The sequence below is a fragment of the Tympanuchus pallidicinctus genome, unplaced genomic scaffold (assembly GCF_026119805.1).
Source record: "Tympanuchus pallidicinctus isolate F22 unplaced genomic scaffold, pur_lepc_1.0 scaffold14, whole genome shotgun sequence".
Classification (NCBI taxonomy): Eukaryota; Metazoa; Chordata; class Aves; order Galliformes; family Phasianidae; genus Tympanuchus; species Tympanuchus pallidicinctus.
The window spans coordinates 6,528,262-6,552,232 of NW_026294659.1; the positions used below are offsets into that span (position 1 = coordinate 6,528,262).

Sequence of the window (23,971 nt, forward strand, 5' to 3'; positions counted from 1 at the left end):
CAGTATTTACTTACAATTTCAAACCTTAATGATGAATGAAGTATTACACCCATGGCCCAACCAGACGTTCTCTGGTGCATGATTAAAATTTTAAATACAACCATGGTGTTTTACATTTGTGTTATAGTCATGATGCTATTGTGAAATCATCTGTTCCCAAGCCAAACACAGTAGATTTTCAACCATTTATGCTTTCTCTTCATGTCTCTAGCATTTTTTTTTCCATGCTTCACACAGGATGTTGATTCTCAAGAATTAAGTTCATAACATTTTCTTCAGCAGTACAGCTTTTAAACAAAAATGCAGGCAAATGTATTAGAGCAAAGCAAGTTAAGATACATCTTTGCTCCTCTCTGCTCCTGTGCCATCTCTACTCTGCAGCAGTGGGCTAACTATTTAAAGCCACTTTTTCAACTTGCAAATTAAAATAATATAAAGTTATCTAGCAAACATCTAAATTCAGAATACCCAAATGTGACCAAATTACTGTGGTTCTAGATACTTGCATTTTTTTCTTCACAAAAATTCTAATGTGAATGTTAATCCCTGCACATCCACTTCATTAACATAATAATTTATCTGTTCACATTATAAAGTATGAAACATGCAAGTGAAGAATAAATTGTAAACAAAAGACTTCTGCAAAGGTTTGCAGCAACCCTCCTTCATAGCAATTTAGTGCTATGTTAAATCAGCTTGCACCCCCTCAAAGTCCCCAACCTGACTTTTACAAACAACGTTTATGCAAATTTTGGCCCTTTTGGAAAAGAAAAAAGGAAGACAGATACACAAACTGAATAGCTGCTAGGCAGCAAACTTTGTCCTCTCCATATTACTCAGTAGACTGTTGACACCATTTGGTGATTATGCTAGGTACAGAGAGTGCTGCTTGATAATGGTTCTCTGTTGTGTTGCCATTATAAATGAGATTATGGTGCAATTTCCATGGAAAGAGAATGAATGTTTGTCAAAACTACTTCTAAGAAAAACAATTTATTCAGAGATGTCGTGATACACTTTTTTTTTATGGTTAGTTTTCCTTAAATTATCTAGCCACAGATTTCCTAATATAAAAATGTATCTGATGAATAATTGAAATTCAAAGCAAATATGTAGCGTGCAAAAGGCTGCCAAGCCTATAGATCATATTTGAAATTGTAATTTATCTCAGAAGGTTCAAATTTTTAATCAGAAAATGAGAAGCAAGAAAATGAATATAGATGATTTGATTACTTCTAACTTTGGTTAGACTCTTTACTTAATATTCTTTACTTAATGAAGAATCTTCACTTAAGATCCTATCTTACCAACATTTATAAAGTACCCAGTTAATAAAATTTATGTTTTCCCTTAGCATCCTTAATCTCTAAGCTTAATACATACACAAAGTACTTCTCAAGATTGAAGATCTAAAGACGTGGATATCACAAAATGGATGTGTAAGAGTATTGCTGCCATTATGCGACCAAAACAAAGTCTTGAAAGGGGTCCTATAGAGAGAAAACAGGTTCATAATCCATTGTCACGGTTCAGTGACCACACAGGTCACCCGGGACAAGAAATATGTTGAGACAGAGAATATTCTGAAATACAGGAGCTTATTGCAGTGTATAGGAGAACTGGCATCTCAGACAGTCAGAGAAGGATCAATCACATGAGAGATTTAGCAGCTTCATTGAGTTCATCCTCAAAAAGAAATCAAACCAGGAAAAAAATCTGACCTCTTCCTGATATAGCCACAGGAAAAGCAGGAGGATATAGCGCTCAGATACAGCGCTCGGTCTTTGCTAGACTTTTGCTTTGCCCTGCATGCAAAACACTAGAACATCAAACAGCCTGCCAGAGCCATGAATCCACAGCAGGTACAATTAAAGACACGTGTTGTATGCATCAATTGTATTTATAACAATACACTGGTATTGAAACATAGGATGTACAAATGTCAATTACAGTCCTGCCATATATTAGAATGATGAGATCATGAAGAAGACAAAAAAGCACTGTAAGTAAAGAGGGAACAACTTACTGCTGACTCTCTTACAGGTATGCTATTTTTTCTCATGTGGAATGAGGAAATACTTAGTCTGTTCATTGTGCATCAGGAGAGACTGAACCAAGGGCAATACAAACAACAGACATGGCAAGTGCTATTGGGGAGAAACTGACAATCAACAAAGGACTTATGAAACTTCTCAGTATAACAAGAATGTGTAAAAAATCTGAGATATTGTTCCCCGTTCCCTTGAAGATTTCATTGGACAGTTGTCAGAAGCTGTCTTCTCTTTGTCTGTCATCTAAATTAAGTATGTAATTGATCTTTAAAAAAGAAAAGTCTGACAGGCAAATCTTTCTATTTTTTTCCCTTAATATGTCTAATCTTTTCAAGTTCAAAGCATTCCAGTGGAAATCGAACATAATTCCTATTTTTGAATTCTGCTCATTAAGAACGCAATGTTTAAAACATGGGCTTGAAGTATATGACAATAAATTTCAGCTATCAGGAGAAGCTGTAAAATCTATTTTTTATGGAAGATGGGCCATGTACTGTATAAAATAGGCCCATATTGTATATATGTCATTCAACACTTTCAAAATTATATGGGCTATGTTAATTTTTTATTCTTGATGATGGATAACACAGTGAAACTGTATTTAATAACTGAAATAAAATGGAGCAAAGAAAAATGAAGTAAAAAGTAAAATACAAGCAAAAAATCACATTCAGCTTACAATAAATGCAACAATTTCAGCTATGATACTTTCACTATTATGTAATTATATTGTATTACTCTATAAAGATACTCCTTGTACAGTAAGAAAAGTTTACTTTTCATCTTAGCACCTATAAAAATAGTTCATTTATTGCTCTCTTAGCATCAGAGCTGGAAAGAAATGAATAGCTGGATGTAATGGATTTAAAATGTTGATGCTTTCCTTTTAATTAAGTTGGAAAGCCAGATGCCATCCAAAATTCTCTTACCCAGCTCATTCCTAAATTGAGCAAACAAGCCAGAAAATTCAAATTCACTCCTGGAGAGTAAGAGTGTTATCTTCACAAGGCATTTTAAGATTTAACCTGCACAAAAATTAACCTTACTTTCTTCTTCTTCTCTGTAATGCTCAACAGCATAAACAGTCATAATAATTTATACCGAATGCATCTGATAATAAATCTTAAGCACTTTACTTTCCACTTCAGCATGAGCACTGTAAGATTAGCAAGACCACAGTCTCTGATTGCTGTAAAAGTGCCACAGGAAGCTCCTCCACTTTGGCTTTGGCTACAAGCTCGGGGTTTTGCATTCACTCACAGCCCAGTTTCAAACTTCATGACAAGGTTTGGAGCCAAGGCCCCACAGTCCAAAAGATGACAAAAGAAGGCTTCATTTGAACAAGTGTCTAGGAAACAACAGATATTTAACTGACGGTTTTATGCTAGACAGCATGATAATTTTAAGACAGACTGGAAAGTATGAGACAGTTTCTTTTCATCACAATAGCTACAATTTTGCAATTGAGAGTTCAGAAATGAAAGACATGAAAAGATCAGAATAGCTGTGTTTTTAAGAAGTCAAAGTATTACATTTTTTGGTACTTGCTAGGTAGGTTAACTGTCAGTCATATGCCTGGCTTGCATAGATTGTGCACAGCTTCACTCGCTACATACACGTAAATATACATTATTTATTGATGGTGTTCTATGTCTCTCTCTGCTTTGTCTGACAGACATTTCCTACTTGCTTTTGTGTCGTACTTATCTACATTCTGCAGGAGAAACAATTAACCCAAGTGATTTTACAGCAGCTCTATGCTTTATTTTATCTTAGTGGAATTTAATTCAGATAGATTCATTTGTGCTGTGTCTAAGTTGAAGAAAAAAAAAAAAGAAAAAGTGAAAGAATCTTGCCTTTAATCTGCTTTTACAGTGAAAACTCTGGGCTCTTGGCATTTTTTATTTTATTTTTTCTGTGCTGAAACTCCGCATGGTTACACAACAATTAAAAGGGAGATTAAGAAGCAAGACAATAAAGAAGTATGTTTATAGAACTGGCCTGCTGCATCTCCTGTGTGGAGTACGGTAAGACTGCAGAACTTAAAACTAACAAAAATATATGTCATGAACGGATACATTTAAGGCAAGTAAAATACTCGCATAGGAAAATGTAGCATGAAGAGGATCAGAAAGTGGCGATGTGTTGGTCTTAGAGTTAGTACACTGCATAGCAAGTTTATATGGATAGTCTCATGTGGATCTTCTCAAGGAGCCAAATTTGTGCTCCTGAGAATCCAGCTTTGTCCTCAGCAGGACAAAGTTCAGTGAACTGCTATAATCTGTGTAAGAAAATAAGCTTGGCTGGGAAATAACTTGGAAGGCTTCCTTTGTGAAAAAGTACAGAGATGAAAGACTACTGTATTTTTGCAGAAGCGTTTTAAATCCTTCAAAAGAATGGGCACAGCAAGGGGCAGAGAAGACAGACACTATTAACTGGAAGTCAGCTATACAGTGGAAGAATAATGTCAAAGATTAGTACAAATAAAGAAGTCAACAACTACTAAATTTCAACAGATCACGACAGCAGGAATACTGAGTTTTGGGGGGAAATAAAGTAAATGCAGACTTCAGTCCAACTACTCCTCCCCACTCCAAGGCAACAGAGGTCTCTTAGGACTGCATCATGGCTACATTATTTACTTAGCGGGACTAAACCATACACAAGACAAAACAAGATTCAGAGTATAGCTGAATTTTATGTCCCCTTGTGCCCCAAGAGGATGGTCACTAGAGAAGAATTGGATGATGAGCAACTGCTTCTGTTGCAAAATCCAAAGCAGGCATTTGGTTCTGCTATCTACCTGTTTTGCAGCTGTTCCTCCATGTTTGTCTGGAGGATAACATATTTCGATCACAAGGGTAGCTCTTCTAAGATATGATTTTTCCCAAATTCTGAAATTAAAATCTGCAGTCTTCCTACCTTCATTATCATCCTTTTTTTAGAATTCAAGCTTTTTTTTAAAAAAAAAATCTTTTGGTACCACATGCAGTAGTCTTTGTTCTGCACATTTGTTTCACTTGCTTTTCAAATTTTTGATGAACAGTAATTGCATATTTTGTCTCCTAAAACCTTAAATTTAGAAATTTTAATGAATAACTAAAACATCGCTAAAGAGCACAGACATGACTCTGCCTACTTCTGCTTTCCCATTTTCCAGGTCACCCTCAAATAAGGATAGGACCAAGGCCTCAAAGAACAGAACTGATATTTTTATCTTCCTCTCCTTTTTCAAGCTCATAAAATCTTTAAATACTGCACTAGACATAAGGAATATATTGAAGGAAAAAAAAATAATAATAAAAATAAAAACAAAAAACAAACCCATGAAGAAAAGCAGTTGATAAAACATGTTTTAGAGAAATTTTGCGTGTTTTAATTCAGAGGTAAAAGGGAGGGATTATTTCCTCAGTAGCACCAAACATTCTAGATAGGAATGTCCACTTGGTATTCTGGAGGCCAAGATACCTCTGCTGTCCTTGAATGAAGTTTCGTTTCTCAGAACACTGAGGAAGAAAGGGGTGAAGTTGATTTGCTGTCCTGGCTCATCATTCCCACTGGGACCAAACCACATGAAAAAGATGGAAGAATGCAACAGCTGTTGCAACACTCTGCTGCAATTTTCATGAGTCTGACAGTAGGCCAAGAAACTATGAAATGACTCGGAATACCTGAAACAGGTTGTACATTGTTGATAATTATATTTGCAATGGCAATGATGCCTACACCAACACGATTTAGAGAAGAAATACCGGTGTGAATAATCTTACGAAGGAATTTTTGAAATAATAGCTTTAGAGGAAAGATTAATCAGCTGTATAAAAATTAAATTTTAACGAGGGAAATTGAAAAGCCTGAACACACCAAGCAGTAAGTAAATATCGCTGCTGAGGGTTTTAACATTAAGTACTGCCTGACTTAGCAAAGGCTGTGTCATTGCAAATGTGAAAATGATGAGATAAAACAGTTAAGCATCAAGGGAAAAACATAAAATGAAAAATAATGAAATGTGTATCAGCATTCGTTTACACTGATGACAGAAAGAAGATTATATAAGCATTAAGAGAATGCTACCCAAAACTGCTCCATCTTCATGGAAGCTGCTAGAGGGTTCACAGTAGAGAAGTAGTAGTTCAAAGAATAAAAAAGAATATGCTAAGTTTAATAGCTAAAATGGTACATGGGATTGTACAATTTTATGGTACATTAGGACACTGGATACATTGGTACATGGGAATTTGTGTAGTTGTGTTCAATCATAAAGTGATGAGTGATGAGAATGGATGAGGTCAACTGGAGAAGGGAATAGGTGTAACAACTAACTAAGATTCATTAAAACTTGACCAATTTATTTCTCATCTCAACAACAGTATTTCTATAAAGTTGTAGCCAAATTTAAAATAGTAGTGCTACAACTCATGGCTAATAAGACATTTTCTAAAGTGAACGAAATAAACATTTTCCTTTGAACTTGTAAATAGCCTGGAACAGAAGATGAAATGGAAACTTGACAGAGAAAAACTACTAAGGAGTAATCATCAATGATCATTTTATCATGAACAACCAACCCAGCCCAGTTACCCATGGCTGCTGGATGCGAGTAGCACATAAAGAGTTGGGAAGAGCAGCATGAAACATATGTAATGCCTACACTTAAGAATTGCCTGGGCATATCGCACGGTAATGGCAAGTCATGTCACGGGACAGAGAAAAGGAGGATCTTTTCCTTCATTGTGGTGCCACAAACTGACTCCTGTCTGCCAGAAACTCCTGCTTTTCAGCACTTTCCCCCCACTGACTATCCTCTCTCCTCATTTTGACAGAGCTCTCAGTTTCCTTGCACTTGTTCCATTATTTGTAGCCAAATAACATCACAGTGTTCCATCTCCAAGTACATCAGGAAAATCACACAGCAATAGCAAACCAACCTGAACAAGGTACAACTAGATACAACACTGCATTGCACAACAGACTTGGGGTTCTTCACATATAAAGGTTATTTCTGAAGCTGCTGGTGTGACCAAAGGACCAAAGCAGCCAAATAGTTGAGTGACAGTGGCTGAGCTTTGAAAGTATAAAATCATAGAATAGAATCACAGAATCCTTAGAGTTGGAAGGGACCTCTGAAGGTCATCTAGTCTAACTCCCCTACAGTGAACAGGGACACTACAGCTGGATCAGGTTGCCGAGGGCCTGATCCAGCCTGGCCTTGAGAGTCTCCAGGGACAGGGCATCAACTGCAGTTCTGGTCAATTTGTTCCAGTGCCTCACCATTCTCACCTTATATCTAACCTAAATCAACCCTCTTTGAACTTTAAGCCAAAGTGTACTGGGAAGGCAACGAGAAAGCATGTGAACATGCTATTAAATGACATACATGTTTCAGTCACTTGTACTACAGTCTTTATCACAGACATTCCATCACCCATTTCCTCCAGAAGCTATGCATAAATAGTTCAACGCACATATTGCAAATAATAAGTAACTGAAGAAAGAAGGAAAATGCATTAAAAGCATTTTTGTATTTGCTGTGAAATGGGGCTGTATGGCACTAGAAACAGGGTGTCCAAGCAGTTGGACTTTAAAAGTTTTCTCTCCTTCTTTATATATACATACCTCATACAACAAACTGTCTGAAGGTGGAAACTAAACTCAGGAAGAACAGCTTATAGGGACTATTTTTGTCTCTCAGCAACAGATTCAACTAAACACTCCCCTTTTAAGAATTCATTGTATAAAGTATTTGCATTGCAAGATTAAAAAGATAGTGCATCACATTCACAACTGCAACTCTGATTTTTTTGTTGTTGTTTTGTCTGCTTTGGCAAAACCTGCCATACATATTTTTCAGTGCACAATGGAACAAACTCAAATATAATCCAGATACCCTAAAGCTCTACCTATTTTGCAGGTAACTTATGGAGGCATAACACCGAGCAACAAATAAATCAGCACATCCTACAGTATTTTTAAATAACTGGCATATTTCTGTGAAATTGATTGCACACTTTTTTCTTCCCACTTAGACAACATAGGAGCAGTTCATGATAGTATAAGAAAATGTCCAACGTTCCTCTTAACACCAAATGTAAATAGCTAGAATTAATTACTCTTTATACTCACTTGATGTAATAGGGCACTTTGTTTGGCGAGATTGCCCTCTCCCAGGGGCCTTGGACAGAAGCTGTTAACCAACAAAGAAACAAATAAATAAATAACTGCATACACACATACATACCTACAAACATACCTAGAAGAAAAACATGGGGGTCAAGTTCAAAGCAAACAGGAAAGACAACATTAATCTCTAGAATTACAATTTTACACTTGGCCACACTGATATTGGTCTGTTTGCTCAGTTGCCCATGAAGGCAGGAAGGATTAACCCGCTGTTCTGAAATTTCTGGGCTAATCTGAGTGAAATTGAACTCATTCAGCTGCAAAGATAAATACAAAAAACTCCTTGGCTACTAAAGTTCAAGAACAGATATAAAGCAGAGCAGGTGACCTATCTCTGTGGTGTGCTCTCCTATAGGCTTCCTTCTGCCAGTGTGCTTGGCTGAGTTTTCTCCAATTTCTTTTCTTGTGTGATTAGCTCCTTACATCCATCTAAGAACAAAGTTACACACTTGTTTACACTTCATGCTGAGTGAAGCTAAGCTGACATACCCTCTGAGCATTTTGTTTATTCTCCTGTTGACTTGTTCTAAGTGCAGAACAACTTCATTTTTATGTCTCCGCATGACTAACTGTGCTTTATTGACTTCCAATAACAGCAAGTAATGAAAAAAAGTAACAGTGTGGGCACAAGAATCAGAGAGGAAATAACATTACTCAGTATTGGCTATCACAGTGTTAAACGTCAACATCTTACAATATAATGAAAATATTTTTTTAACAAAGTCATATATATAATGAATTGTTGACAAAATAGTTTTAAATAATTAGATTTTGTTAGAGGCATCTGATAATTTATGCCACAGCCTGAATGCTAGGTTGCTTCTTTGTTTGTTTGTTTAAGAGGTTTTTATCCATCAAGAACTGTAGGACAAGAGATTTTCTTTTCCAATATAGTGATTCCTTTACATGAAAAGTGATCTAGCTGGAAAAAAAAAATGGCTGTTTGCTTTCTCCACTGTAATCCTTCTTTTTAGTGACCCCTGCTGTTCACGCAGGAAAAGAATCATCTCATGCATTCAACTCAGGATCACCTCGTGCAATCTTTTCTTTCTCCTTTAAAGCAGACACTTCAATAACGACATTCCCAAGCTGCAGGTACTTTAAGAAAGTCAACAAATCTCTACGCATCAGAAGAACCACTTTATATATTTGTACCAGAACTGTTAACCACATAGGAGTCAATCTGCAGAGTGAAATCCACTCTCCTCCCCAGCTGACAGACTGGAGTTGGAGGAAAGATGTGAGACTTTCTTATAAAAGTAACTCCATTGGCAAGTTCTGATATTTTGATAAATGTGAATACATGTGGATTCTGGAGGAGGACTGGAAGGAGGACCCTGGTGAGGTGAAGCAAGGCAGCGTGAAGTGAGCTGGACCCATTTCAGATGTGCTGGAAAGGATAAGGTAGCAGGGTGCAGCTTGGGCAGTGGGACAGTGGCTTTTGTGTGCACTGCAGATGATGCTGAGAAGCTAGGACAAGGAAGGAATATGTCTGGAAGAAATCCAAATTTGGTGATTGTGGTTCAGATTATTGGTGGCCTATGAAATGCGTGCTGTAGCATGTTAGTAGGTCCTGTGGTCATTGACTTTAACCCCCAACAAACCATCTGCAGCTCAGCTGAATACATTGCTTTCCCATTACTTGCATGGTTCTGCACTTTTTATGAAAGAAAGGAGAAATTAAATTTTGATGGCATGAACCGTGAAAATAGATAACTCTTGAAGTGCATCAGGAATGCGGAGTGAATTATAATGACAGCTCCCATGGAAAAAGAGTGCATTAATGCCATTGATGTGTCATAACCCACACATACAAAAGCACTGCACATTTTCCAATACCAATACACAAATGCACACATCAATTAGAGATAGTAAAACATTCCTTCTTGGGACAGACACTGACTTTTTTTTTTCCAAGCTTGTACACTGTGCATTGTATTTCTTACATAACTCTCTCATAACAATGTGAATATCACCAGGCTACAGTTCTGCCACTCTAAGTTGTTTTTTTTTTTAATTAAACACCCAAACAACAGATTGCCACATATATTTTTGGAAGGTGTGCTTTTTCTGTTGTTTCTGAATTAATCTGCGTAAGAGCTTAGCAGTCATAACTTATCACAAAATCTTACATATGATAGTGTTCTGGATACTTTGAAAGAGGAACAAATACTTGCCTTCATGAGAACGAAGTGCTCTAAGGAATAATAAAATTCTGTGATGTTCTGCATAATTGGATTTAGTGTTCCTTCAAGAGATTGCTGTGAAGCTGTCTATAATACACTTTTGCTCTCCTGGATGATTCCAGCCTTGCCTAAATTTGAGTTGACAAAATATGCGGTACTTTTCACAGCTATGCTGAGAGAATAATCATTTCATTTTTGGCAGAAGCCCAGAAGCTGAGAGCAGCTGTTTCTTATCGCTGGTTACCAGTATGGATTTAGTACCCATTACAAAGCTAGCGCAGGTAATGGACATGTATCTGTAATTCCTGGTTACAAGCATTTTACTTGTCCAACTAAACACACTTGCTGGCAAACACTTTTCTCTATGATGCTGTAGTATCCGTGCACTGAAGAAGCAGACATTTTCCTCTTAGCCATGAGTAATTCAAAAGTGTTTTATTGTTCTAGCTTCCACAGTGTAGGAATCCATTATGATACACCCAGCTACTTTCAATGATGTCCACTGAAATTGAGTGCTATAACAAAATACAAGACATTTTAAGAGTGAATTTCCCCATACTTTATTTTATTTTTATTCATCTTTATGGTTACCTAATTTGAGAGTTTTATGTTTCCTGTTGGTGTGCTCATTTCTAAGACTTGCTTCACCTGTTGTTGAGCATAAGTAAGCATGGTACTTAGTGGTAAGCCTACAACTTTGTTTGTTTGCAGAATGCATAATGAAACAGTAATGTGCTGGCTCTAAGAACCTCAGCTGTGTTTTAATCTGTGTGGGCATCTGAATGAAATATTAACTATATTAAAGAATAACACTAAAATATGTGCTTATATTGTAAAACTAGTCTACTTAATATTTCCCTTAACACAACAAACATCACAAGAAACACATGTATGTTGATTAATAGTAAACTATCCCTCCTTCAGCTATTCAAAGGGTTAATTTAGTATATCCACTGTTACAAATTACTCACAGTAGACTTTACTTATGCAATGAGCCCACAGCTCTATTGACCATACAGTGGGACAACTTTATACTTTCAGTTTTAAGTATGAGAAAAATCTTGAGTCTTAGCCATCACTTGTGGAGCTAAAGCACTGGGAAACAATTTTAGGACAGAAGTCATGAAGTCATACTTCCTAGTAACATATACTATACCTACTTCTAACATATACTAACATATACTCCATGCAGTGTTATGTATAACTTATCAATTATTTTTTTCTTACAAATTTATTATATTAATTATATATGCATTTAATTTTCATAATATTTAAAGTGGAGCTCATCCATCTGTTCACAGCCAAGACCTGTGCTACCTGCTTGGTGACCACTCTAGCTGGAACACAAGGTACTTAATTACATTCATGTTTTATTAACACTAATAATTTGCTTCCTCAGCCTAGCTCTACCTGTGCAACTGCTATTTTTCTACCTGGGATGATCTTTATGCAAACATAGAGCTAAGAGCTTGTTTTATTTCTACACATAAAATGTGTTTTCGTACCCATTATTTCTACTGCAGCTAGTTATGGAATTGGCAACTTCAGATAAAGGCAGGCAGGAACAACAGAACAGTAAGACAGTCTTTGGGTCTGCAGAGGTTTTGCCTTCCTAATAACCAGAAGTTCGTGTGTGTAAGGTACTTCTCTCCTTCAAAGAAGATGCATTGAATGCTATCCCAATTATTTTAAAATGAGACCATTATAAAAGATAAACTGTTGTGCTCTACAGACTTCAAAGAGCTTATGCTTCTCTTCTTGAGTGCATACACTAAATCAATCTTTCTCCTCCATAATCAGTTCCTGATACACACTGGGGGATGTGTGCCCAATAGGTATCCCCATGTGACAATGGCATAATGCAAGGGTTTGCATCATCTATGAGCTCTTCGACGTCCTCTCCAACAAACATCAGCATACATCTGTTAAATATTATTTTATTCCAGATGTATAGTGAACTGATTTCTAAATTATGTGCATTTATTATTGTACCAAGGGAAATAAGGGAACAATCAGATTGTGTTGTGTAGCACTGAGACCTGCTGTTGCACTACATAGCTGAGAAACTGAACTCGGAACGCAGTGACTGCACAATTTAGAAGTTACAAGGCAGAAACATCAGTCAAAACCTGCCTTTCATAAGAGCTACACAGCATGGGGTCTATTCTGCTCTAAGTTCCAGCTTGCCGTACTGCACACGTGGATGACTCCCAGGCATTTCAGTGACAGCTACTTCTCAGTTTGCACTCTGCAATTCTTAAATCCAAGCGAACACCCCTTACTTCCCTGCAAAGCTTGCAGTGCTGTTGCTGCAAAACACGTGCAGGCATATAAGGAATACATTATTTTCTGAACACATCCAATCAGTTTGAAGAAGGAATTATTAGTCATGAAAACATTCATCATGAAGTCAGAGACAGTATTAATTTGTTTTAAATGATTTATAAAAGAGGCTTTCCCTCCTGTATTCCCTGCTGGAATCCTTGTGGCCAACTTACTTCCTACCTGCAGCCTAGGGTCAACTTTGTATGATGCAAACTAAATACTGCATGCCTTACATCACATATAGTATTTCCAGAAGCTTCCAAAGGCCACTTGTAATGCAAAATATAAAATCTAATTCTCTTTTTTCTTAAATGCCACACTACTGTAAAATGACAAAAATACAAGCATCTACTTGTTTAATAAAGAAATACGGCATGAAATAACATCAGAGCAATATAGTCTGCATTGATCCACATATCCCAAGTTACAGAAACTTCATGTCATTAACAGTGGCTGTTGCACTCAAAACCTTTAAAATTGGCTTATCATGTTGTTGGTGACTTTACTGCAAGTGGAATCCATTGAAAACAAAAATAAATCTTTGCTAAATACTCCATATAGCAAAATATACCAGAAAAAATTCTGCTGTATATAAAGACAGAAAATCTCTATTGCGCCACAATCCAGGAATTTGAGGACTAAAAGAGTGCTCTAAACTTAATACAACCTACAACTCATGACAACATGGGCACACAGCTAAATGCATCAGAGTTAAACTTGTCAGTATAAAATACAAAGATTTCTTTTAGGAATCACAGATCCAACATTACTCCAAAAATATGAAAAAGTATGTTGCGGGGGAAATTTTGCCCTAGCAACATAGTATGTCATCCAGTACACAAAAGGCTACCCAACTTTTGAGTCTTATATTGATTTAAGAGTGAAGAATAAATTGGATTACTTGCAGATTATTTACTACTGCAGCATATTGAACTATTTGCTATCCAAGAATAAAATAAAGAACTTAATAGGGATGCTACAAAAAATGGATCAGGAATTTTCCAGATAACAAAAAAAAACATTGTTTTAAAATTAATACCATGCAGTATTCTGAAGTGGTGGCAAAGGAAAAACAACAAATAAAGATTTAGAATGAATTACTTATAGTTTCCATTTTACGGTGCTTTTTTCTTAGAAACATTTTTATCAGAAATACAGGATATTAATTTCAAGGGAAAAATGTGTGCTTCCAGGTGAACAGAATGGGAGAACATCATTTTTTGAGAACTGACTTTATCATTTTGTTCAGAAATTTGTATTCCAATGAATTATAGTGGATATTGGGTCATATAAGATACCATAAGAGATGATAAGGAATGGTCAGTACTCAAATTTTCAACAGAAGCACATGCAGTCACTTTGTATTTAGACAAAAGTAGAAAAAAAAGCAGTCAGGATCCTTTAGCTAGCTTGACCACATTCAAATGCTATTACAAAACCTCTGTGCTTCCAGAGAGTTCTCAGAGTTTGGCTGATTCTTCTGAGACACCTTATCCTCCATCTTTTTATTATTCCTTGGTAATATTTTCTATTCAAAGCATTCACTGTGATTTCTGAAAGTATGAAATCATACATCCCACAGACATGGATGAATGGACATGGTCTTTGATGTCTGCATGTAAGAAGTGATATTTGGAAGACAATGTAAGATAATATATGCAATGAGAAATAAAAGGCAAAGATAGTGCTGTTCACACTGGAAAATGATCTCTCAGGTGGATGGGAAGAATGTCTTAAGAGTCCTGGAACCCTGTCATTTTTAGAGTCAGATCTCTTAATTAGCAAGACTTGCCATTTTACAGTCATGTTGCCTATGCAAGAGAGAGGTTCACTCATCTTTGCTTCACATAGCAATCTAAGCACTCACTCAGCACTCTGAGAAATCCAGGGTTTCTCACAAGAGTGGCCTAAATAACAGAAAAATTATACAAAGGCCCAGATGTGGAAGAGAAAAATAGAGATCTGAGCCGCATATTCAGAGAAAGAGTCCTAGGCTATACAGCCCACTCCTATGGTCATATTTTTCACTTCTAAACAAAAAACAATGACTGCATGAGCTTGTCATGCAAACTGTTGACTCCACCTTTCCCAGTCTTTCTGTTTCTGAAAGAAAACTGCTATAGCTGCTTCACTTCACATTGAAATCAGTGCTGTTATTGCTTAGAAGCCTGAAGGTGCCTGGGAAGCACAAACAGCACCTGGGATCTGCTAGTTGAGCCCAGAGGTACCTACCAGTTATATCTGAGCACTGCTCGTGGAGCCATTCATTGACACACTGCACATGCTAACAGATGATCTCACATTGGACAGTAAATTATGAGGCTTGCTTATGCCTTTAAAAGATGCAGTATCTTCTATTTTTTAGTGCTCAAAAATGATCCACATGAGTGAGCTACCACATTACAAAAGGGACTGATGGAAGTCTGACTAGCATGGGAAGTGATATTTAAAGCCATCTGTTATAAATTGTACCTCTCACTTACTGAATCTCAAAAAACATTGTTTTGATAATATAGGTGGGTTCTCCAACAAGAAACAATGAACCCCATTCTTTGCCAGAGGCAGCATCGCAGATACAAACAAAGCAGTAGTCAAAAAAGTAAAATTATTCCAGAAAAGTAATTAAGAACTCTGGAGTTGGCATTCTTTTGAAATCTGCACTCAAAGTAGGGTTGTAAGTATTCTTTTTCATGCTTCAGTTTCTGTATATAGCTTCCAAATTAAGCACCACCATCCATGAAGGAATCACAGATTTTTTATTTTTTTTTTTTAATGACTTTGCTAAATATTTACCAGTTTCTCTTTAATAGGAAATTTTTTTTTTTCTTTTTGCTATTTTTTTCCCATTCCAATTTAGATCATTCTAATTAAACAGCAAAACCTTCAAAACCCACAAACTATAAATTCATGATACGTCTTGCACACGTAATACATTTACCAGTTGTATCTTAACAACTATTCCTGCTAATGCTGAGAGCCTCAGTCCTCAGCAAAGTAGTCAAGAAGACATGGGGAAGAGCTGGCATTCTGTGGAAACTTGTGGAGTGCAGCACGAGCTGGGGAAGCATGAAGGACTGATTGGAAGATCGAGACCTGAGGAGCCCAGCAAAAATGTGCATGAGGCCTGGAAATGGACAGATCCACGTGCCAGCAGAGCGATAAGGAAAAGTTATAGGAACAGCTCTCAGAACAGGCTGTAAGTGCTTAGAAATGGCAACTACCACTCGATTTCCTGCCTGCATATGATATGATAAGTAAGTCCTGTACAACTCCCCACTACTTCTGTGCCATATTTTTAACTGCCTTATGCAGCTTCAAGCAAAAACAAGCGAATGATGTTGTAATTTCTACATTTAAATTTATAAAAAATATAACTGCAAATTAATAGTGTGTATAATATTTCTTCCAAGTGGGAGAGAAGTATAAGTCACTGACAGAATATGAACTTGCTTATGATACCAATCTTTTTGCAAAACTATTAAAGAAGGAAGCAAGGTACCAAGGAGGAGGCCAATTTTTATTACATAAGCACAGCTGAAAGGTCATCACTCACACCCATGTAGTATGCTATGTATAGTATGTATGGTAAAGGGAAAGTTGATGCTGAGTATGAACATATAAAACAGGGAGTTGAGCATACAGAATAAATCCAGCAATAAGAATTACCATGGGTCATCTTTTCACAGTTATGGCCACTGACAGTCTGATCCAAATGGACTATGTTATGGCCACTGACAGTCTGATCCAAATGGACTATGTTTATCATCACTGCACTGAAAGACTATTGATCCAGCTTCATTTGACCTGCCCCATTCAGGTCACCAATCCCTAAAAGCACCGATGCAGAAATAAGACTAATGCCAGATGGCAAAGACCTTGGCACTTCCTCTCTTAAAAAGCTACTTCTTCAATAGATCTGCTTCTGTCAGTGCAGGAATGTAGAAGAGTTGTCTGGAAAGCATGTAAAGGCATACTTCCCTCGAGCATGGTAATAATGCATAATACTGAGGAACTTTATGCTTTGGGTATTTGATTCTTACAGAACATGAGGCCAACAGATACACTGGTGGTTTTTAGTGACTGAACACATACACTTGGCAAGGATTTGGTGGATACTTTCAGCATTTCAAGGCCAGGCTGGATGGGGCTTTGAGCAACCTGGCCTAATGGAAGGTATCCCTGCTTATAGCAGAGGGGCTGGAACTAGATGACCTTAAAGATCTCTTCCAACACAAACAATTCCATGATTCTACGATCTCAAGTGACTAATATCTAACTTTTTCAGGTACATTTATGAATATGTATTTGCACATGCTTGCACAAACAGCTGAGACAAGAGGGAGAGAAGCAAATAAATACACAGGATGTATATGCCTTTTCTTTTTTTTTTTCCCCTCAGTAATTTATCCGTTTCCAAGGCCAGAATGCTTTCCCTGGCTCCATTTCCTAAAGCGATCCTCAAGTGGCAACAAGTGACCAGAATGATATTCATTTTGTCTGCTGGCTCTGGTTAGTGCACTTCTGAATTCATCTGCATTATCAGCAGAGTGGTACCTGTCGCTCAAGTTGCCAAGCTGCACTCAGCAGTGGCACAGAGAATAATTCTGTGATGTTCAGTACAATAACATAGTTTGGATCATTCTATTCTCTTGCAAATTGCAACATAGTCTTGGTTAATGTACACCACATTTTTCATTTCTGAGGAATATTCTTTCCTGAGGAGCAAACTGTATGTCAAATAAGAAAAAGGCATCTCTTTGCGTATTGCATTCATGTCGTACACCTATAACTCTCACACATTCCATCCTAGCAAATCTGACTTGCAGTTATGCACACTGTGCAAATTACTAATTACCAGAGATTAAAAATTAATAAAAACAAATTTTGAAAAATTAAAAGAGGCTAAAGAAATTGGTCTTCTTTCTTCCCAGACCCATCATCTGATTAAAAAAAAAAAAAAAAAAAAAAAAAAAAAAAGGATACAAGGCTGAACCACTGTGCGTATATGGCACAAGACAGACTCTTTTTTTAACATTTGCCATTCATCCCACTGTCACTGTCTCTTTTTTCTCCATTGCCTTTCTCACTCTGGCTGGTGGAAACACGTTTAACCAATTAAAATTACAAGGCAGTATCAGCTGTAGAAAAGTTTGTCCTCTTCCCCACTGTGAATGTAGCTGTACAATAATAGCAACATTCATTTCTGATGTCTAGATAGCTTGTCCCTCTGCATGGAGGAGACCATTATCCCGTGACTGTGTTCTGGTCTGCTGATATAATCTCTTAAATAAAGTTTCACTGTTTACTTTTTTTAATTGAAGTACAATAGAAAAGACATGGTCTTTGAAAAGCTTCATATTAGTTGCTGCCTTAGAGCTTTGAAGGTGTTTCAAGTTGCCTTTCAGCATACTTCAAAACATCTTGATGAAAGAGTGCAAATGGAGGTGGAGTGGGAATGTTACTGGCAAAACTAATGCACTTATATTTTATGCAGAGTTATAAATGTTTACTTAACTGCAAACCTTCTGCCAACATTCTCACTATGGTTTTGATCCTCTTACTACTCTGCTAAGTGATAAAACCCTACTAAGCCCATAGACAAAGTATTTTTCTTGCCTGCCTTATTTTGTCCCTTTTGGAGCTGAATACTTCTGAACCTGAACAGATACAGTAAATTTGATTATTACTTTCTCTCCCTCTCTTTTTTTTTTTTTTTTTTTTTTTTTTTCTTAATCCTTTCTGGGTTACAATTTCATTTATTTCATTTTTCATTATTTCATTAGTCCTAAAGGGGAATCGTCAAACAATGAAGAACAGGCTGGCAATGACAAATGCATGGGCAAACAGACCTGATACTGGCAGTCATTTTCCTTTTATTGTGGACTATGTGAACTTATTTAAAGCAATAAAAAAAGAAAAACATTTTAATATGGTCTAGAATAGAAACTAAGAGCAACTATGGTTGGCACACAACTACAGTTAATTGAGTGTGCAAGCTGAGCAAGAAAAATGGAAAATTACTCACTGGTAAGAAAATGCTGGGAAGTAGGGCCAAAATCCCTGTGAGCTTCATGCAGTTGCCTGATGCGCTCATCAATGGCCACCTGTGAAGAGAAGAGGAAAAAAAAACCCATGACTTTCTGCAAAAAAGTAACAAGTAGCAATTATAGTCAGATACTTTTTTCATTAGAGAACATTCTGTTTAAAATTAAGAAGGCTCCTGCAAAAATCAGGGATTAACTGGGATTTAATGTGCCTTTTTCAAAAGAAAGGAGGTCAAAAGAGGTTTTTTTCCCCTAACTTAAATCGATGCTGAAACAAGTTAAAAATGAACAGGATGATAAATAAAGGTAAGCAAATTTGCCTGAGTATATGCACTTGCAAAGAATATGACCGTTGATTGCCATTACTGAAGTCAGAAACATTTCTTGATGTTAATACTTTTACTGAACCTAGTGCACAGGTACTTCTTGAGGGTACATGTTATAAATCAGCATGTGAAAAGTAATCTATTTTAATGTGGACACAGTAAACATATTTTAGAAGAATGCTGAATTGAGGGTAGTCAAATCACATCTGTGTGCAAACATTTATCTATTTATTATTATTATTATTTTTTATCACCTTCATCCTTTCTTCCTTGGAAGATGTTCTTTCAAGAAAATGTTATCCCTAGTGTTTAGAGTTGGGTCGCTGGACTGCGTGGAAACAGATACACTGCTTTTAAGATAGCTTTAATCTTTACAGTGCAGTTAAACATGAAGCAAGTGGCCAAGAGCATGCAGTTGCTGTAAGATTCCATAATATACCGATGACATCTACCAGAGGCATTACAGACTAGATACTAAAAGGACACCATCAATTAAATTACGCATAGATATGGGATTAGGTAAATCAAGAAAAAATATTCAAAATTAATGACATAAAATTTCAGAGATGTTTTAAATAAAACTGGTAGGGGGCACATTCACCTTAACACTGCCCATGAGCAATTGTTTTACCAACATTAGCAAAGCAGAAGGAGAAAGGAACTGGTCTGTTTTTTTTTAATTGTCCTGATTGTGAGATACATTATCAGGAAACAAAGAGTATGCATGACTAAAAAAGCAATCCACGTTTTAAACTTTCAGAAATTTTTTTTGGTTGGTGGAGGCAGGAACAATTCTGCAGTAACTAGTTATGATCCCATCAGAAGGAAAAAAATAATGACGCGAGTGACTTATTGTTTTATTTGAATGCGTTTGTTTACCAAGTAACCCCCAGACTCTCACATATTCTTTCTGTAGACACAACAGAAATTTAACAGTAAGACTTCTTTTTCTTGTAGTTTCAAAACTAACACTATGACTAAAAAAAACCTCCTGCCCCTTAAGCTACTTTTATGGATGCTTTTCCTGCTTTCTTCACTTCCGTACCTCCTTTCCTTCTCTGGCTAAATATGTACAGAATCAGTTTGGTTTTTTGTGTGTGTTTACCAGCACCTCCATCCATAGCTCAGCTACAAGTGTAATATTTTGACTTCAGTTCTTGCAGGCCACTTATTCTTATTTCTGTTGTGTTCTTGAATGCAGAATTGTTCAAAGTGCAATATTTGTATTTCAGGGTGGGCTCTGCTTTTTCTTTTCAACACTGATGATTGCTAGCTAGAGAAAAGTAAGCCTAGGAAAAGGTTGAACTCTGGATAACTTCTGAAACAGTTATGGTGACAACAACTCAAGCCTAGAGTAAATTGCATGGGCAGATGTTCCGTGAAGCAGTGCTTCATCATTTAGTGATGTAAAACATGACTGGTAGTGGTATGGATGGTAGCTGTCTTTCGGCTTCAACTCACATTGAATTTATCATGTTGATACAAAAATGGGAAGTCTGCACAAAGATAGACAATAGTGATAATGACTGCTTCTGGCAATTTCATTAGCTTACTACAAAAGCACAAACTAATATGAAATAATTTTTAAACCAGAAATGCCCTTGAAATACTAAGAAGACCGGGAAGAAAATCTTCAATGTACATAAAACAAAAACATTCAAGTAAAAACAAAACAAACAAACAAAAAAACCCTGAAAAAAAATGTACATGACTTCATATATATTCTTTGGAGACCTTTTAAAAAAACCTAACTTCCCTATTTTGTTATTAAGTGATTGTTGCCTGATGGAAAGGAATCTTGGTGTACTGATAGACAGTTGGCTCAAAATGAGCCAGCAGTGTGCCCAGGTGGCTTAGAGGGCCAGTGGCATCCTGGCTTGTATCAGGAATGGTGTGGTGAGCAGGACTAGGGAAGTCATCCTACCCTTGTACTCAGCATTGGTGAGGCCTCACCTTGAGTACTGTGTTCAGTTTTGGGCACCTCAGTACAGAAAGGACATTGAGGTGCTGGAGCAGGTCTAAAGAAGGGCAACAAGGCTTGTGAAGGGCTTGGAGAATGTGCTCTATGAGAGAGAGACTGAAGGAACTGGGGATGTTTAGGTTGGCAAAGAGGAGGCCGAGGGGAGACCTTATTGCTCTCTTCCAATACCTGGAAGGTGCTTACAGCGAGAATGGGGTTGGTCTCTTCTCACTGGTGACAGGTAACAGGATGAGAGGAAGTGGCCTGATGTTGTGCCAGGGTAAGCTTAGGTTGGATATCAGGAAAAAACTTCTTTACAGAAAGGGTAGTTAGGTACTGGAATAGGCTCCCCAGGGAGGTGGTGAGTCACCATCCTGGATGTGTTTAAAAAACATTTGATGTGGTGCTCAGGGACACCATTTAGCAGAGGGTTGTTCGAGTTCGGGCAGTATGGTCAGGTTGTGGTTGGACTCGATGATCTTTAAGGTCTTTTCCAACCTGAGGAATTCTGTCATTCCATGATTCTATGAGAATTCTCCTTGATTTTAATAATTACTTTCCAATAAATCCAGTAAGATGGAAAAAGTACTTTCTGACATGCAGAATTTCTAAGGAGAATGATCACTCTATGGATTGCCAGCAGGGAGTGGTTTCCTGGATGAGAATGACAACATCCAGTTTGCAATCAGAATAGTCTATAAGACCCCTGTGGCATTTGTCACCACTGTTAGTTCACAGTCCATACTATTTCTTTAAGAGTGGCAAAGCCAATAACACTTATCATTACAAAATATCCAGGAGAGATTTGAGTTGCTCAAAATTCTTACACCAATATTTTTCACATCCTATGCATATCCAGCAAAAATAGAAATAAACTAAATGCCTCAGAGCAAACTTTCAAACTGTACAACCTCAGATGTGAGTCAGGAAATCTCTCTGTCTAGAGGTAACTTTGTTAATAGAGAGATGAATAAAAATTGGGAAATCCGAATATTCTTTGAGAACAATCACTTCAGAATTCAATGGTACTCCATTTGGTTACCAAAAAATACCAGTTACTGACCTACTATACACAACCTTTTGGATCCCCAAAGATGAAATCACTGTTGATGTTAGAGCAAAGAATATTATTGAAATTGGTCTCAATGAATTTTACTAAGCTGTAAATGATAAAATAACAGAATTTGAAGTCACAGTTACTGGAAAAATTGAAGAAACAATAATTACTTAAAATTCCTGAAGACTGGGTACCTCTTCCAATAAAATCAAAATTGGATTTCACTTTATGGCTTAAACTCTAACCAGTGGGAGAAACAGAATTGTATCCACTGGGCAGAGAATCACAGAGTGGTTTGGGTCTTCATAGCTTTGTCGTGATTCTTAAAAAAATGTTTTCACTTCCCATTTCATTACCAAGAACAAGCAATAGGTAATTCATCAGTTTAAATTTTGTCTTAAATTTTCCTAGGAAACAAATGAAATATTTCCACCAATATAAATATATCTAGTAGTCTGTGCTGTGCACTGAACCCAATGCAGTCTTCCTTAGAACAAAATGTGCAAAAATTGCAGTTGTGCATGAAGAAAACATCAATTTTTTAAACCCATCTGAAATATTCATTTTCCTTACTTTATATGCAAGAAAATATATATAATGTTAATGAAGTTTTGCAATACAACACCACATTTCTCAATAGCCAAAGAAAACAAAATCTCTTCTGACTTCTGTAGTCTATTTCTGCTAGTATTAACTCAGATTCTGTACAAAAAAGGCACTGTTTTAGAGGTACTGTTACTGGTTCATAATATACAAGATGAGCTGGATTAGGCTGTCTTTTAGTTATAACTCCCTACACTATTTCTCCACAGATAATGCTACTGAAAAATAAACAGTCACATTTCTAAAAGTTCAGCTGTTGCTTTACCTGAATCAAGATACGAGAACATTTTAAATGACCAAAATCTTTATATCTAATTTTAGCTTAAAAACATTAGTATATTCTGTGATCGAGAATACTTGAATTATTGCTTTTCTTCACTAACAATTGTTACTTGAAGAGACATAAATCTCCATTATTTATTTAATCCATAGTTTTCTGTTAAATTTATCTTCTTTCAATCATAACAAATGAAGCAGTCACTGTAGAGCAGTAAACACTATACATGAAGCCGAGGATTGTAATAAAAAAAAGCCCAAACTGATTTTAAGTGATATTGACATGGAATATAAAAAGCTTCTGCTAAACAAACAAATAAAACATGTTATTTAAAGTCCCTTTCCACTAAGAGGAGAATTTAAAAACATCTGATGAAATACATTCTGTTTCCCATCATTTGAATGCAGCCATGTGAACTGAATATATAATCAGGTTCAGATAAACAAATGATAATAATAACATAAGCAATGCTCTGTAATGTATTTGTTTGGAACAGTTTCTTGGTAGGTTATCTAATGTAGGGATCTAATCCCGAAAGCATTTTTTGTAACAGTTCTAATGAAATCAGAACAAGAATTTGTTGGGTTTAACTTGGGCCAACTACTACAGCCTCTCATTTTTGCTTTTTTTCCTGGTTTTTAATTGAACATTTTTAGTGATATGAAGTGTTATATTGTGCTTATGTCCAGATTATCAAACAAGCCTAGATAAAGAAGAAAAAAGAAAAATAAAACATTTTGTTTCCCAATGTCTTTTATGTCCTCAGAAAGTACCAGTCACTAAGTATTAAGTAGTGCTGCAGTTTCAGAGCTACGTGGAATGCCATGACGGAGGAAGGAGGCACATATCCTAATACTGTTAATGTTGTGCCTGCAGATAACGAGTGCCCTCTGCAAAGAGCTGTAAAAATGGTCTCTCTCATGTTCTGTGAATCTTATATAATTGGCTGTGCAAATTCAGCA

The 23,971-nt window shown here is 36.6% G+C and overlaps 1 protein-coding gene across 19 annotated transcripts in view; it reads right to left on the bottom strand.

Annotated features, from left to right (window-relative positions):
* DMD (dystrophin) overlaps window positions 1-23,971 on the bottom strand; it is a 1,043,395-nt gene that overhangs the window by 103,958 nt on the left and 915,466 nt on the right. For all 19 annotated transcript variants that reach the window (XM_052674157.1, XM_052674152.1, XM_052674148.1 and 16 more), the window contains 2 exons: window positions 18,768-18,846; window positions 8,175-8,235 (listed from right to left, as the gene is read on the bottom strand). In XM_052674157.1, the coding sequence (XP_052530117.1) occupies window positions 8,175-8,235; window positions 18,768-18,846 (140 nt within the window). The remainder of the gene's footprint in view (window positions 1-8,174; window positions 8,236-18,767; window positions 18,847-23,971) is intronic.